This window comes from Ambystoma mexicanum, chromosome 7p (assembly GCF_040938575.1).
Source record: "Ambystoma mexicanum isolate Mex_15411 chromosome 7p, UKY_AmexF1_1, whole genome shotgun sequence".
NCBI classification, from domain to species: domain Eukaryota; kingdom Metazoa; phylum Chordata; class Amphibia; order Caudata; family Ambystomatidae; genus Ambystoma; species Ambystoma mexicanum.
Genome location: NC_090939.1, coordinates 12,663,827 through 12,680,687, shown reverse-complemented (window position 1 = coordinate 12,680,687; position 16,861 = coordinate 12,663,827). Strand labels below are relative to the sequence as shown.

The 16,861-nt window shown below is 49.6% G+C and overlaps 1 protein-coding gene across 4 annotated transcripts in view; it reads left to right on the top strand.

Moving 5' to 3' along the window:
* U2AF1 (U2 small nuclear RNA auxiliary factor 1) overlaps positions 1–16,861 on the top strand; it is a 350,471-nt gene that overhangs the window by 126,132 nt on the left and 207,478 nt on the right. For 2 of the 4 annotated variants that reach the window (XM_069635671.1, XM_069635669.1), the window contains exon 3: positions 11,310–11,376. In XM_069635671.1, the coding sequence (XP_069491772.1) occupies positions 11,310–11,376 (67 nt within the window). Of the gene's footprint in view, positions 1–10,068; positions 10,136–11,309; positions 11,377–16,861 lie in introns of all 4 variants that reach the window. The other 2 variants (XM_069635668.1, XM_069635670.1) reach the window with 1 other exon arrangement.

Genomic DNA, 16,861 nt, shown 5'->3' with positions numbered 1-16,861 from the left:
GCCAGTCGCTTACGTCGATGCCTTGCGGGAGAGTAAGAAGCTTTCTGTCGGTAAGGTGGCCAAGCCTCGGAAGTCGAGATCCACAGGGCTTTCGACTGACGATTCGAGGGGCGACTCTTGTCGTCGGTCCGGGGGGGAGGGGTCTCGGTCCCGGAGTAGGTCCCGCCATTCCTCTGCCTCTTTGAGGCACTCACGGAAGCGCTGTCATCGGTCGCCTTCCTCGTCCGAGGGCTCTGCCCGTCGGCGGGTTGCTTGTCCCAACAAGCATTCCACTCCTGTGGAATGGGATTAATTTCGACAGGAGATGATGGCGATTTTTCAGTCGCAGGACTCCGCTCCGTCGGTCCGTCCGCGCTGTCGAAAGACGCTGGCCGTGACCGTTTTAGAGCCGCCACTCGCACGCCTTCGGGCTCGGGTGGTCGGCGCGATCCTCGAGCACCTTCGAGTTCTCGATCGGACAAGGTGGATCGCTCTAGACATGCCCGCTTCAGGTCCCGGTCTTCGACGCCCTCGGGACCGTCGGCGCCTGTGAGGTCTTCAAAGAAGACATTGATGCCTTTGGCGCCAAGGTCGTCTAGGGACTCTCTCGAGCCTTCGCCCCCGAGGAAGCCGTTGACGCCATCGGTGCCCAGGCGGTCGAAGGACAGGCTCGGGGCTCCGCCCTCGCCGACTGTGTTGAAGCCGTCGGCGCCACGCTCGACGTAGACACCTTTGAGGCTGCTTTGTCAGAGGTACCCCGTGGGACGGTGGAACCCCCTAGAAAGGCTCTGGCCAAGTCTAAAAATGTCTTTGTCCCTTTGTCTGGGCCCCCATTCCAGCCGCTGGATTATATTTGAGATGGAAGAAGGGTCTGAGGAAGGGGGTTTGGTTCCTGTTGAGGTACCTGACGAGATTTTGTCTGGTCATAGCCAGCTTGAAGACTTGCGTCAGTCGTTGCACGGCGCCAGTGGTTTGGACACCTCTCCGGAGGTGGAGTTCGGTAGGCCTGAGCCTGGCACCCACGCCGAGTCCTCATACCGGCGCCTTATGTCGAGGGTAACGGAATACTTGGGGTGGTCTGCGCCACCAGTGGTTTTTCTGCAGGATGACCTGACGGATATCCTTGACCAAAGTCCACCAACTGTTCCGCTACTGCCATTCCATATGGTCTTGCAGAGAAGGGTGGCAGCGGCTTGGAATGCTCTGGAGAGTCTCCCGGCAGTAAGCAAGTCTTTGCCGAAGGAATATCGTCCAACCAGTAGTGATCCCAGCTACTTGACTACGCACCCCACTCCGGAGAGTTTGGTGGTGCAGGCGGCTACGGCCCTGGCAAAACAGGCATCGTAGCCTACCATCCCTCCTGATGGGGACGACAAACGTTTTGATGGCTGGGCCAAGAAAGTGTTTTCTTCAGGGGGTATGGCTTTACAGGCAGCTAACTCCGTGTGTGCCTTAGCACATGTCACTCATACTCTGTGGAATTGTCTCGTTGGCGGCTGAACACATTCCCGAAGGGGAGGAACGGGATGGCTTTCTTGCTCTGGTTCAGGATGGCAAGGATGCCATGTGTGAATCCGTTCAGTCGGGTCTGGACGTGGCAGATTGCGTCAGACGGTCCATGGCAGCGAGCACCGTAATGCGCAGATTTGCGTGGTTGCGGAAGTCGGGGTTTGCTCCTGATGTACAAGCCCGGCTCCTCAACATGCCCTTTGATGGTGAACATCTTTTTGGCAGCAAGGCTGATGAGAGCCTTGAGAGGTTGCAGACCTCCAAAGCTGCAGCGAAGTCGTTGAGCGCTGCAGTTCGCCAACCTCTGTATTTTCGTCCTAGGGGACAACAATGGAGGGGAGGTTCCTTTCGATATTACTCCTCTTTTGGTAGATCGAGGGGAGCTGCAAGTCAAAGGGGCAACCATCTGAGTACCAGAGGTGGAAAACAAGGTACTCGAGCGGCCAAGGCCGCTCAGGCAGTTGCCTCTTTACCCTCAGGCAATGCCGCAGCCGCCATGGTTCGCCGGTTGGGGGAAGGCTGGCGCAGCATCTTTTAGAATGGCGTGCCATTACTTCAGATGTGTGGGTTCTGGAGATCATAACCCACGGCTACTGTCTTCCTTTCCGGCAGAGGCCTCACGACAATCCACCAGGGAATCTCTTTGAAGAGTCCGGATCCACTCCTTGTGCAGGAAATACAATCCCCGCTGGAGAAAGGCGCCATAGAACTGGTGCCTGTAGCGGAGAGGAATAAGGGATGGTATTCCCCTTGTTTTTTTGATTTCCAAGAAGGACGGGGGATTGAGACCCATCATGGACTTGAGCGGTTTGAACAAGCTCCTCAGGAAGGACAAGTTCAAGATGGTTACTCTTTCTCAAGTCCTCCAGGCCCTTCAACTACAGGACTGGTTTGTGTCTCTCGACCTCAAGGACTCTTACTTTCATGTGCCGATCAATCCCAAGCACAAGAAGTACCTGAGGTTCGCGGTTGGCGACTCGCACTTTCAGTTTCGGGTCTTGCCGTTTGGATTGACCTCCACCCCGAGGGTTTTAACCAAGCTCATGGTGGTGTTGGCAGCGAATCTCAGGAAATGGGGGATTCACGTCTACCCCTACTGGACGATTGGTTGAGCAGGGCGCGCTCTCCTGAGCAATTCCTGATCATCTGTCCGTCACCTGCCACTCCCTTCACAAGATGGGCTTCTCCCTCAACTTAAATAAGTCCCACTTAACGCCCACTCAGCGGCTCCAGTACATCGGAGCAGTGCTCGACACGTCCCTGGGCTAGTGTTTCCCTCCCCAGGTGAGGGCTCATCACATTCAGCAGATGGTGCACAAGTTTCAATATGCCCAGTGTCTCCCGGCGTTCGAGTTCTTGAGGTTGCTCGGCCTCATGGCATCCTGCGTTCTTCTGGTGCCGGTGGCCAGGTTGCGGTTGAGATCTCTGCAATGGGATCTCAAGATGCAATGGTCACAGTCCTCCGGCAGGATGTCGGATCCCGTTCAGGTGCCACTCTGTCGCCGAGGACCTTCTGTGGTGGCCCGTCGAAGGCAATCTGATTCGGGGGGCTCCATTTTGGCTACCCTGGCCGGAGGTGACTATCGTGACGGATGCATCCCTCATGGGATGGGGAGCTCATGCCAACGAGTTGAGTCAGTGGTCGTTGGTCTCTGTCGGAGTCCAGTCTCCATATCAATCTGTTCTGCCGACTGTGCAAGGGAAGTGTGTCCTGATTCTGACGGACAACACAGTGGCCCTGCACTACCTCAACAAAAAGTGGGGGCACGGTCACTTCCTCTCTGCAGGGAGGCGATGCAGCTCTGGTTCTGGGCCATCCAGCAGGAAGTTTCGATCTCGGCAGTTCATCTGGCCGGAGACGAAAATGAGACGGCGAACGCTCTGAGCAGGCAGAGCGCAATCTCTCATGAGTGGGAGTTGGCTCAGGAGATTCTCCTGGATATCTTTGCCCTTTGGGGGACCCCACAAGTGGATCTCTTCGCCTCTGGTGTCAACCGGAAGTACGAAAGGTCCTGCTCGTGGGAATTTCCTCCAAGAGGAGCCTTAGGAGACGCGTTCGTGGTGGAGTGGTCCTTCCCACTGCTGTACGCGTTTCCTCCAGTCCCTGTCATCCCGCAAGTGCTGCCGAGGTTACGCAGGCTCGGTTCCGGGATGATCCTCATTGCTCCGGCATGGGCCCGGAGGACCTGGTACCCGGACCTTCTCGACTTGTCCATCTGCCCTCCACGCCATCTTCCCTACCGCGACGTTCTGCTCTCACGGGAGGGGGGGGTCAGGTTCTCCATCCAGAGGTCAGATCCCTTAACCTTCACGTTTGGCTTCTGAAAGGCTGAGGTATAAGGATTGGGACCTCCCTGAAGGCGTGATGGAAATGTTGCTTTCGGCCAGACTGCCTGCAACAAAGTCCCTGTACCGTTGCCGTTGGAGAAAGTTCTGCGACTGGTGCAGGGTTAAGAATGTGGAACCTTTTTCATGTGACATTCCTGTGGTTCTGTCTTTTTTGCTTTCTTTAGCCCAGAAGGGCCTGCAAGTGGGTACCATTAAAGGTTACCTGGCGGCCTGTCCATATTTAAGCGCTCGTCTGAGGAGTGTTCTTATTTCAAAATTCCTTTGATTTCTCAGTTTCTGTGTTCTCACCGTCACCTTTCCAGGTGCCCGGTTGGAATTTGAACCTTGTTCTAAAATTCCTAATGGGTGCTCCATTTGAGCCTTTGCATTCTTGACCTTTGAGACTGTTAACCCTTAAAACTGTGTTTTTAGTTGCGGTCACTTTTGTTAAGCCACCCTTCACGGTGTTTCATAAGGACAGCGTTGTCCTTAGAATTCATCCTTCCTTTCGAAAGTTGTCTCGGAATTCATTTAAGCCAGAAGGTCATTCTTCCGGCATTTTATCTTCCTCCGCATCCTGGTAAGGAAGAGGAGAGGCTCCATAGGTTGGATCCTAGGAGAGCTTTAAGTTTCTACATTTCACGCATGTCCCGGGTCAGAGTGGACTATCAGCTCTTTATAGGTTACGCTGTAAGGCGTTTGGGACAAGCTGTTTCTAAGCAGACTTTGTCTAGATGGATTATCTTGGCAATTTCTGAATTTTACTGCTTGGCGGGTAAGGACCCTTCGGTAGGACTACAGGCCCATTCTACTAGGGTATGGCTGCCTCTACTGTCCTGCAGGGGGGTGTTCCTATTCGTAACATCTGTGAAGCAGCCACTTGGGCTTTGGTCCATACTTTTGTACGACACTACTCCCTGGACTCTATCCATGGGCAGGATCTGGCCTTTGGCAAGGCGGTCCTTTACTCTGCAATTTGATTGGGCATTCTAAATGTCTATATTCTAAATTCTTTTCCCCTCCTCCATACGTTGGTACTGCTTGGGGAGTCTGTCATAGATATGGAATACGTCGGAGGACCCAATCCCCTCGAAGAACAAGCTACTCTCTTACCTGGTAAGGTTCTTTCGATGGGATGGGCCGACTACGTATTAAATATCGCTCCCTCCCTACCTGCCCCGCTACAGAATTTCTTATGTGATTGCAGCTTACGTTTCCGCAAGGCTTTCTGTAGTCATTCTGACAAAATTGGTGCCACACGTTCTGAGGGAAAAACTACAACTGAGGCTACGGGCATCAGGCGTCCTACTTATAACATCCAGTGACGTTGGCTCGACGGAGGCCCTCGAGGACAGCGTATCGACGTCATCGACGCAGGACGCAGACTCCAAAAGATTTTCCGAAGCAGCACAGCTGTGGTGATTACCTGTCATAGATATGGAATACGTCGGACCATTCCATCGAAAGAACATTACCAGGCAAGAGAGTAACTTGTTCTTCTAGGGCAATATGGGAATCCACTGCAGCAGGAGAGTGGGGAAAGTGTAACTTGATTGTAAAGCCTTTGAGCTCCTAATGCTTGGACGAGTGAGTGCTCCTATCTTGGGCCAGTGCTGCAACACTGGGTTATTTGCTGCCCCCACAATGGAAGGTATTTTCCTCCACTTTTGGCAGCAAGTAGCTGGTTTTAGGATAGCTGGGCAGTTACTCAAGCAAATGCAGCTGTCACGGAAGCCTTGGATCAGACACATCGGTAGGGTTCATTCAACATGGGCAGTCTGTCTCGTGACTCCTGAGTTTAATGTCCCTCCTGAGCAATGCTCAGCACGCCATCATGTGGCTACGGGCAGGTCTTGAACCATACTTTAGATGGCTGCTCTCCAATGGAGCCACCAGTTGCATTGTGTATGATGATTGGTACGACGGGAAAGGCTTTCGGTCTGCCTGAATCAAGGGACAGGGGATGGTAAGGCAGTTAGGGTTTTCCCTGAAGTATTGGGAATACTGTGGGTTGTGCCTTCACTGAGTATCTTTGGGGTGGGGTAAGATGTTAACTGATTTGCTGATGGGGCAATGGGCATGGTGAAATGGGAGGGCTCTTTTGAGGTGAGGGTTTAGTGTAGGGGTGTGCTGATGTTGCATGGAGTTAGTATGGGCATTATAAGGAGATAGCTAGCCACCTGGAGAGCAGGCCACCTGGAGAGCAGGCCACCTGGAGAGCAGGCCACCTGGAGAGCAGGCCACCTGGAGAGCAGGATCGGTGGCTACCTTGCTAAATGAGGCCCTTCAGGCAGTCCAAGGCTAGTGTTCATCACATGCCTTGTATGTAGGAGGTATGCAATACTCAGAGTATTTATTACATACCCTACATTCCCATGTGTGCTGGAGACTCTTGGCATTGCCCTGGTGCTCCCAGCAGTAGTTTTCTTACTGGGGCGGATTTGCTTGGTGTCCAGGGTCGCAGTGCATGGGTTTCTAGTTTCCCAGCCTCGCAGGCAGCACTTTCCAGTCCCTCCTGGCCAGCCATGTCATTATGGGCACGTCTCTTGGTAGCTATGAAATGGCGGAATGAGCTGCAGGCTCTGCGATCAGAGATGCTCCTGTAAATGGGGGGCCCTTGAGAGCCTCTCAAATACTAAGGCATGTCTGCAGGGACTTCAACCAGGAGAGCCTTTCTAGCACTCCCACGGGGCAGCCCAACTTTTGTGTGTACTCTTTACATTGTATAGTCCATGTGAATGGCAGTGTTTGTCAGCCTGGTGTGAGAGATTGTGCCCTGTTTCTACCCCAGTGATGGGTGTTTGCCCAGGCGTTTGGGTGGGGTGGCATCCTGCTCATTTATTTCCCATGCCAGTTGCACCCACGTTTGTAGGAGTAGAGAAATGGAGCATTCATCCTGACCAGATTTTCTCCCTGCCTTGCGCTGCAGATCCCGCTCTGCGGTCTGTGCTCCGGTCCTTATATTGGATCCAACCCCAGGGGACACGGCAGCCTGACGGACTTGCACGCACACAGGTATGTCGTTGCACGCTTTGACAGATGTGTACACCCAAAAATCTCCTGCGTCTGCCAGGAAAGGTTAGCCAATCAAATACCATGGAATTTAAATATTTAACTCTTGTCATATCTGTTTCTTACAATTGCAAATAAGGCATTTAAAAATAGGTGCCCAAACCAGTTCATTGAACACACTGGGCATTTATTCACTGACAGATCCGCCCTTTGGGTATCCAGAGGCGTTTAAAGCAGAACCCTGGTCAGAGAGAAAAGAGGCTAGGCACCCAGGCTTCTTATGCACACTAAGATACGCCCAGAGTGTACAGTGCACAAGCCCCCCCCTTCCACAAGTAGTGAGTGCCACGCTCCCTAGGAAGACTTGAGAAGTGCAAGACTGTCCACAAGCACCCCTTCCCCAGTCAGTCAGACGATCAGAGACGATAGATTGGCAACATGGCCGTAAAGCGCATTTTCATGTAACTAGTCACTGTGAGTGCTTTTTGTTGCATGACGTCTGGGATAGTTATTACTTTGCTGCCTTTTGGAGCAAAATCTGACCACAATCTGTCCCCTGGATCAGATGAGACGCATGATTTTAGTTCTATTAGTTATACTGGTTGCAAGCCTAACTTACTCCTATTCCCTTAACCACCTCTGCAAATCTTCCAAAGATTGACATGCGCTGCTTCTAGATATGTCAGTCGCGGTCTCGCCTCTTTCATGCATGTTGCACCGCTTTGTATCAGTGAAATTGGAGGTCCCTTGTTTTAGCTCCATATTTGCCATTATCGGTTTGCACTGAGACCCCGGACTACCTACTGACAGCTGGACGCCTCCACCCTTGACTTCCAGGCCAGGGCCGAAGAAGAACCAGAGGTGGCTCTCTATACACACACACACACACACACTTACAAACACGTGCACTTCTTGCTTTCTTGATAAGGAACCTAAATAAAACCAGTAAGATGCTATGGGGTCTAAATACAAGTAATCCTTTAGAAAGAAGATCTTGACTCTAACACACCTGAGCACAGATGACATGCTACTAAATTCTGCAAAACCATTTCAACACAAAAGGCCTGCATTGCTCATCTCACGCTGCGGTCTCCCTGCTCCCTAAATAACTGGAGAAGAGTGTCGGCCTCAGCTCTGATGCTTCTGCTGATGCATAGGTGGAGCAGGGTATGAGCCGACAGTCAATGGTGGTGTCCTTTGCTCACCAGCTACCATCGGCACTGTGCCGATATAGTCATCTTTTTGTGGGTTCACAGACTGTGTGAAACTTTGCCACCAGAGAAATGTCACTTAAAATGTCCCGTTAAGTCCGCACTCAGTTTTGTGTTTTCCCAGAAGACCTGGTTTGCTCCATTCTTTATGCCGCTGCAGAATGTCTACACCTGCCTGTGCACTTGCAGCAGCCCAGAGTTTTGCAGCAAGTGTTCTAATCTCTGCCAGAAGCTCCCACTTCAACCCCTATGCTGATGCTGCACAGAAGCCGCGTCTTGTCCAAATGATCACTGTCACACCAAATTACAGAAATGTCCCCAACCTTCAATAAATCTGGAAGTTTAGATTAATAGCTACCCAAATAACCACAGTTGAGACCATGCTTTCAAAAGTAAAAAGGTTGATGGGCAGTGTAGCCTTTAACCGGTTTGTCCTATTTGAAAGGTGAGCAAGTAGGCACCCTCAACCATCAGTATTTACTGTACAGCAATTCTTCTGAACCTTACTCCTAGTAGCAAACTTCTAGCCAGCCATAAACAATCCCTCGCCACTTCAATTCTACACATACAGATAGTGCACAGTGTCTTACTTGCCACGAGTCGGTTATCACTACCCAGAGGCTGGTAGTGGGTGCATTCTGCACACCCTGCTTACTGTATTGGGCGATCACCTCTGAGTAGTCCTACTCGCAGTCGAGAAGGGTGCAACCCAATAGCGCACGTACCAGTGACCAGGGCAATTGAATGTTGCAAAGTAATTCTGGCTGCAGCTCAAAAGAGAATTTTGGCGAGTTTCCTTCTTGTGGTATGAACTGCTCCGAGAACTGCTCTGCCCATCAATTGGACACTTTTTCACTATTCTCCAAAAGGACTGTGTGCCCCAAATGCATGGAACTATCTTTACAATGTAACCTGCTTGAGAGGCTCGCTTTCATTCCCTTCCGCATGGTGTACTGAAGCTCTTCCATGGTATGCCAGTTTCAGGATGATACCTTGCATATGTTCTTTAGGTCACAGTAAACTGATGTCTGTTTTGTCGGTATTTTGTTTTCTTTATCCTTTTACAGCTTCCCGTGCCATAGAAAATCCCATTGGCCCATTTAAATCTCAAGCAGCCATCTAAAGCTAGATATTCCACATGCAAACCTCCCTTTCTTGTTTCCTTTACGTCCACGCGGTCTGCCGTTTGTCTGCCATCATTTTTAGGTTGAAGGGATTGCTCAGGACAGACGGACAGACCTCTCATCGCTGAAGCCTTAAGGGGACTCATCAAGCCAGAAACAGGTTTGCAATTGGAGCCCCGGGAGCGTTCTCCTGCCCCCAGCTAGTGTTGGTTTGCCCAACTGTTTGCTTTGAATCTTCACAGCATTCGTTGTCTTACGAGCTGCCACCTTTTCTTCATGTGTGTGGAAATGGGGGGGACGAGATCTGAGCACACTCCTTTTCTTCAGGCTGACAAACCTGCTTTGTGGAAGAACCAGTCGCTAGAAAGGTCCTCTTTGCTTCACAGATTCCTACGAACATTTTCATTCTGCCCATTTGTTCCCCCACCACCTGAAGTCTGGCTGGCAATTTTTAAGCACTCTTCCATGTTTTGTCTCGAGTCTCTGCCAAGGCCACAGTCGAAAACCATGAGACTGCCCGACCAGACCTTCCTCCTCCTCTTGCAAGGCTAGTGCAGTGCTGGTTGGCGAGGATTGTGGGGCTGTTTTTGGGTGGCTGTTGTATTTGTCACAGGCACCTTTTATAGAAAGGATTGCCTGGCTACTGTCGTAGGAGGGTGGGGACTACTATTCTGTGCAGGTGGGATGGCGGGGAAGGGGGATTCTTCAGGTCCGTGTTGGCCAACTTCATCCTCCTTGCAATATTTCTGAAATAAATGTTGAGTGCTTTCAGGTGTTGCTTTTGCAGTGAACATCTTCCCCTTTCACGCCTTTTAGACTGTCTCTTTTGCGAGCTGTCTTTTTAATTGTCTTCTCTATGCAGAACAGCCCGTAGAATTCCCCTTTTTATTTTTTTCTCCCCGCAGACCATCTTGATCCAAAACATCTATCGTAATCCCCAAAACAGTGCACAGACGGCCGACGGCTCTCACTGTAAGTCCTGATGCAGGTGGAGACTTTATATGTGCGATTCTGATGCTAGAGACACCCTCCTCTACGGTGCTGTCGACATTGAGCAGCTGCAAACAGATGTTCAATGCAGTACTGAGTGAATATCCGGAACCTGACAAAGGGCCGATCTGCACTTGCCTTCAGTGCCCCATCAGTGTAGGTGGACCTGGGGAAAGGGCAGAATAGAAGGGTATGTATGCTTGTGGGGTGAGTGTGCATATCTTAGAGCCATGTATGTGAAATGTGAGGGATGCTTTCCATGTGTCCATGATCAGGGAGTGGCAGGGCCGGGCCCCAAAACCAGTGTCTTGATGCATGAAGTTCTACCACTTCCAAGACCTCAGGATAGGCCTTAACATAACTGGCAAACTGAAACAGGAGGCCATTGGCCTGGGTTCCTTGAATGCTGGCTGGGTGGTGAATGAGCATTCATCTGCTCTTAAGAAGCTTGTTGCCATAGGTTAATTGTCCAGATCCCCTGGAACGTGGGTGGAAGTGGGTTATTTCCATAGGCCACAATGTAAGTCCATGTCATGGATGGATGGATGGATGAATGGATGGATGGAGGAGGGAGAGGGATGGGGTCTCTGTATGTCTAGGGATAGCATTGGCCGAGTTGCAGGCTACAGTGAGCAGCTACCTAGAATGAATGCCCATTTCCCTGGCCACAGTGACTGCACATTTGCAGAGGACCCTCCGTATTTGTCAAGTTCCTGATATCTGTACCTTTTGCACATGCAATACTTATAAGGTAAGTCTCTCGCACGGGGCAACCCTGCTACTTGTCTTCTGTGAAAGACGCCATGGAGATCTCTGGGACACCGATGAAGGGATGGGTATCTGGAACTGCTTGCAAAGGCTTTCTATATTGTATTATTGGAGGGTGGAATCATTGAGTGTTCCACTGCCTGTGGCATTGCTTTTGGGTGTTTGAATTCGATGCATGGTTGGGTGGTGCTGAGATCTCTCTGGCTCTGTCACAAGGGCAGGCAGGGCCACCCATTCTGGTTGACTCTGCAGCAATTTGTGATTAACCTGTTCTCTTTCAGCACCAGAGGCCATCTAGAAATATGTTGCCGGAAGATGGGTGAAGTGTTCTTTTTATTTCATACTTTTTAATTACCGTAATATAAAGTTGTTGCGTTTTGTATTTCAGACTATTGCGCTCTTGAACATATATCGTAACCCTCAAAACGCTTCCCAGACTGGCGACAGTTTGCGCTGTAAGTTCCTCCATATTCCTTCACGCATTCCCCCACCGTACTCTGGTTCAACTGAGCCACCCTCATCTAGTTAGACAAATGTATTTTTAGGGGGTTGGGGGCGACTTGATTTTGTTTTTCATTTTATGTGCTTTGAAATCTGCGTCGTTCATTCCTATACACCTGCTAAAGCTGATGTGACCTGTTCGTGACTTCCCTCCATCCCCGTAGCCCAGTGATCGCGTTTCATGGTTAATCTGTGCTCCAGCTGTGTGCCAAAGGTGAAAGAAGTATTGCCTTTTGAGGCAGTCTTGCCTACTCTGTAATGGTCATCCCAGTATTATCTTCAGATGTTTTCTTCCCATTATACGACCATTGACGTTTTGATTGGACAGTTTTCTACGCATGACTTCTAGGAGGTTGGACCAGTTTCTCGGTCATCAGTTTGCTCTCCTTAGGATGTTGCAGTGGCCCTTTCACTAATGCTGAATTCCGAGCCTTCTTGTTTTCGGTCTTCACATGGAGTCGTTTTGACAGGGCACATTTTGTCTTGAATCACTGTGGAGCAGGGACCTTCCCATCAGTCCTACCCAGCATAGTCCAAAGAATCCAGAGAATGCAGGTGGCAGACCCCTGTGGTAGAGCATGCATAGCTCCTTGCACACTCTGGTGCCCTGGCAAAGCTGGGACTGCTCCATTCGCCATGGAGACATTAAAGAGGCGTGCACCTGTGGACATATGCAAGTATGGAAACAAGTGACCCACACAAGCAGTGGCTGTATCATTCAGAAAGATGGGACTGGCAAAGTGTATCGTGCAGTAGCAGCATTTGGATCATGCAGTTGGAGTGTAAATCATTATCCATCTTTGTGAGGCAATGGTCTACATGCAGTCACACTGGAGGGGCGTCCATTCCAGACAAATATACCGTAGATGGGATGCCAACGCCATCAATAAAACAAACCACTTCAGCCTTTAGCAGCAGTCTGAATCTAAAACGGCACCTGAGACTTGATGCTAATACAATCCCTGCCTCTAAACAACCAGTTAATGCAGCCACTCTGTCTAATTCTAATGACCCTTTAGAAAGGCTAAACCAGGACAGCTGGCTCTGCAAAGCAGCCGTCCGATGACTATAACCATGAACCAACTAAGTGGGCTCAGACAAGCCAGGGTATATTGAAAAGATGCAGAAGGTGCTCTTGGAAGTCAAGAAATCCGCACACATGGCCCCGAGTGACATCAACCTCCTTCAGGTGGTGGGATGCATGCAGAAGGTGGCCCTTATTAGAAATATTCACGGATAGGATTGTTTGCAATCATTTGCAACTTTGACAGTACTAAATCCTCAAACAGATAGCCTTTCTCGCAATTCATGGCTAGAATGGTGTCCATTAGGGTTGTCCAACTCCAGGCCTCGAGGGCCGGAATCTAGACTGGTTTTCAGGATAACCCCTCCTTTTAATATTAATGAGAAAACAATTGCATACATTTAGAACCATTGTATACAAATTTACCTCCTGAATATTAATGAGGGGTATCCTGAAAATATAAAACATTTCCAGGCCTGCAGTTGGATAGCCCTGCTAAAGAATGTGAACAGTATGTAGCTTCAGAAAAAAACATTGAATTCAAACCCCTTTCCGGATAATGGACTGTTTTCTAGAAGCTGCCACTTTATTGGCACGATGTGAAACCCATAATCCGCTTCTTCAGACATCAGAATAATGTAATTGCCACTTCATCCATCTTAAACTACACATACACATCCACCTGGTACATTGCAACCTCCGACTAATCTGTTACCACGTCAACATTAAGAGATATGACGCAGCTTACCTCTGTAGCTGCCACTCCACCCTCATATCCGCTGCTAATCAATAACCAGAGGGCTGAAGCTGACCCTGCCTCATGCTCGCACTCCTCTGGGTATCCACAGACCCAAGTGTGGTGGAGCAGAATTCCACTTTTGGATTTCTTTGGCCTGGCTTGTATGGCTGCCTCCATTTTTGACGGATTCCTTGGTTTTGGCTTTTTCGTCCAGCCAGGCTTAATCTCAAGACTGACAGAGTAATGATCTGTGTTTGTGCTCTGCCTTAAGGGTTCAGATTATCGTTTAGAGAGGGTACTCTCTCCCTGTTAGTCACATGGCTGGGCTGGTGATGCATGGTCACTTGGGTCCTTTCTGACCCCCGCCCCCCCATCCTCATTGTAACATGACATCCCTTATCGCACTTTGTGTGTGCAAGGGGGGTGACCATCTTTGGCCATTGTGTGTGCGCCCCCCCAGGACTGGGGGCGGTAGCCAGTTGTAAAAGTTATAACTGGCATATTCAGATGCCTGTCTGGAACAGTGTTGATTATTCCTTTGTGCGAGACCCTTAAAGAATGCTTGGAGGGGATGGTTTGCCGTTGTCTGATCACCCCTCCCCCCTTCTTTGAATTATGCTTGGTGTATGATTGGGTGCAGTGTTCAATCACTGGTTCCTGAGGCGCATGAAAGCAAACCTCCTGGCCTGCTCATCTTATCTGCTGCTGGATCTCAGAACCTGCACACTGGAAGTCCCACTGCTCGAGAAAGGACTGAAGTTCTTCAGCAGCACCCTTTGACTCCCAGATAATCTGACTGCAAAGCACTGCCTCTGCAACGAAGACCAGAAGGAGCCCTCAGCAGCACACCTTTCCCCTGATGCAGTGGGGGCAACTGGTTCTCTGGACATGCTCTGCTCAAAGAGCTCGTGTTCCTGAAGCGTCTGACTGTGCCAGCATCGCCACACCCAGAAACGGGTGCCATTTGTTTCAAAGACCCTGCAGATTCTTTAAGCTGAACCGACCTGAGCATCTTTACAATAGGCAAGTGCTCTGATTCAGCCTCCCCTCACCCGGCAAGCTCCAGAAGCATTCCTGTGAACGCACCGCTAAACTCGCCTTCCCGGTCCATCTTCCATGGCTTGTCCTTTCCAGAGTCCTTTTTTCAACGTTTCTTAATTATCTGCTATTGCCAAGTAGACCCCCTTCCTCGGAAGCCGGGCCCTGTACCAGAGGACGATGTGCAGACTCTACATCGCCAGCAACCACTAACCGCAGTAGTCTGTTTTGTCTGCTCTTCTGGCTCAAAGCCCTGCCCTGGGAATTTCCAAATCTAGAATAAGAACCGTCACAGGTGTTTGGTGGTCCTATGGCTCAGAGCCCTGACCTAGGAATCTCCAAATCTAGAATAAGAACCGTCACAGGTGTTTGGTGGTCCTATGGCTCAGAGCCCTGACCTGGGAATCTCCAAATCTAGAATAAGAACCGTCACAGTTGTTTGGTGGTCCTATCTGCATAAATGTGGTCATTTCGTTTCCATTCCTGGGCCTCCTCTTCACAAGCTAGCCCTTGTCCCCCAACTAAACTCAAGATCCTGCTGGGTTTGCTTTCACACTGGCCCCAAACCAAAAATTGCCCCCATGCTCAATACCCTCTTGGTCCTCTTGTGAACTTGACTACCTGAACGGGAAAGCATTTTACCTACCTTTTTCAGGAAGAACTTTTACTCTAGAAAACACTTGCTTAAAAATATTTGCTTCACTGTGACCACCTTCTTTTTATTAAAGGTTTTCATTTTTACTTTTTACATAGTTTTACTTGCCTATTAGCGTATTATTCTCTTTGCCTTTTCTTAATATATATAGATTTTGTTAAAGTGCGTGTGGAACGTATCTTATTGGGTATCTAACGAAAAGTGTGTACTTGGAGGCCCTTGTGAGCTTGAGGGCATCAGTAGTACCTGAGTCAGGAAGAAATACCAGAGTACCCTGAGCACAGGGCTTTAAGGAAAAGATCCCCTTTTCCATGTAGGCATCAAACAGTTGCTCTCCTTTTGATTGGGTTAGCAAATCTCTCCAAATGCACACGTCAAGGCTGGTACGAACCAGTGATGTTTCTCTTTCCATTACATTCTTCATCTAAGTGGGTGGGGCCAATGATTTCCATTTGTAGTGTCCTAGGTTTTCTAATTCAGTCTCATAAGTGAGGCAGCATTACCGAAAAACCTCTCTAGATCAAAGATTCTAGACTCAAACTCTGGCGTGATACTCACTAGTCATTCAGCTTTTCCCTGATACGCCTTATCCTGAACACCCATTGGGAACACCAATGGTAATGTGGTCCCGATAGCCCCCGGTGTCTCCCCGGTGTCTCAGGTTACCTCACGTACCCCGTATTGTTCTGTGTACGTTTTCTCGTGGAAATAGTTGTAGCGAACCGAAACTCTATCCTTTGTCCATGTTTAACATTGGGCCAACCGCAGACTCAAGAGCATCCTTCACAACCAATTGGTTGCACACTTGATTCCCCGGTTGAATTAAAAGTTGTGAAACATCTGGTTCCGAGATTGCCAAGAGCCAGGTTAAAGTACCATTTGCACTCCTGGGGTCACACGCTATTGACCCTGCATGCACCCATAGGACACTTGGAAAGGGTGGTAGGCTTGCTTAGGCCAAACCACAAGAGATTCCACCGGACAATGCACATACTGCAAAATGGCCACTGTTTGTGAAGTGATGCACATCAATTCTCTGGAAACAACAAGCACTGACATGTCGAAACCTGATTGAGCTCTGCTTTTAAACCCTTTTGGTGTAACAAAATTGCATTTATCCTGTGTAAGAGTCCCTATAACCAGAGGTCCACCTCGGTTCATGTAAATGGATCAGATTCTATTGTATTGTACGCTATGATCAAAATCTAAGCCTTACCTTGTGCTCTTACGGGGAACCTTGTGTTAATCTATAGAAGGAAACTTTCAGCATCAACACACAAGCTGCCAAATCAACATCCTGGACAAAAGTGTCCCTTGTTTTTGCTTGTCACACTGATGCAATAACCTCAATTCTTTATTTTTAATTGAATGTGTGAAACCTAGTTTGCTTTGCTTGTCATTGTGTCAACTGTTGTTCTTACCATGCGCTTTGGTGCAAGTTCCTCTGACTTAAATGTATGGGTGGGGGAGGGGCGGAATATCTTCGCCAGCTGGGACGGAGATTTTTTCCAGAGTTATTCCCTTTAATGTTGAAAGTGAAGCTGGATCCAAGTCCCTTTGTACTTGTCGGAAAGACTGGATGCCTTTTCTTGTACACATGTTCTTATTTTCTCCCTCCGTTGCAGGGTTTTCTTCCTGCCTGCCTGCCCTGCAAGAGTTATCTTTCGGTGTCTGACCCCCAACCTGGGATTAGACTAATCTAGGCATGATCCCGAGACCTCTGCTCTGTCTCTGCAGGACTGTGTGCAGGACTGTGTTTGTTGTTGGTAGCACTCTTATGGAGTCCCGCTCTCGCTTCGTTCAGTGCTCATGAAGGCATAGAAGGGCCATCTGAGTTGGTCTGGTTTCCTACTTTTTTCCAGAGCACTTCACCCCTGTTATAAATTCCATCATACCCATGGCCTGCGGGGAGATTGGGAGGGGTCCTTATCGTTCTGTAATGGCTGACCACTGTTCTTGCTACCAGGGGCACACTGAGGTTGC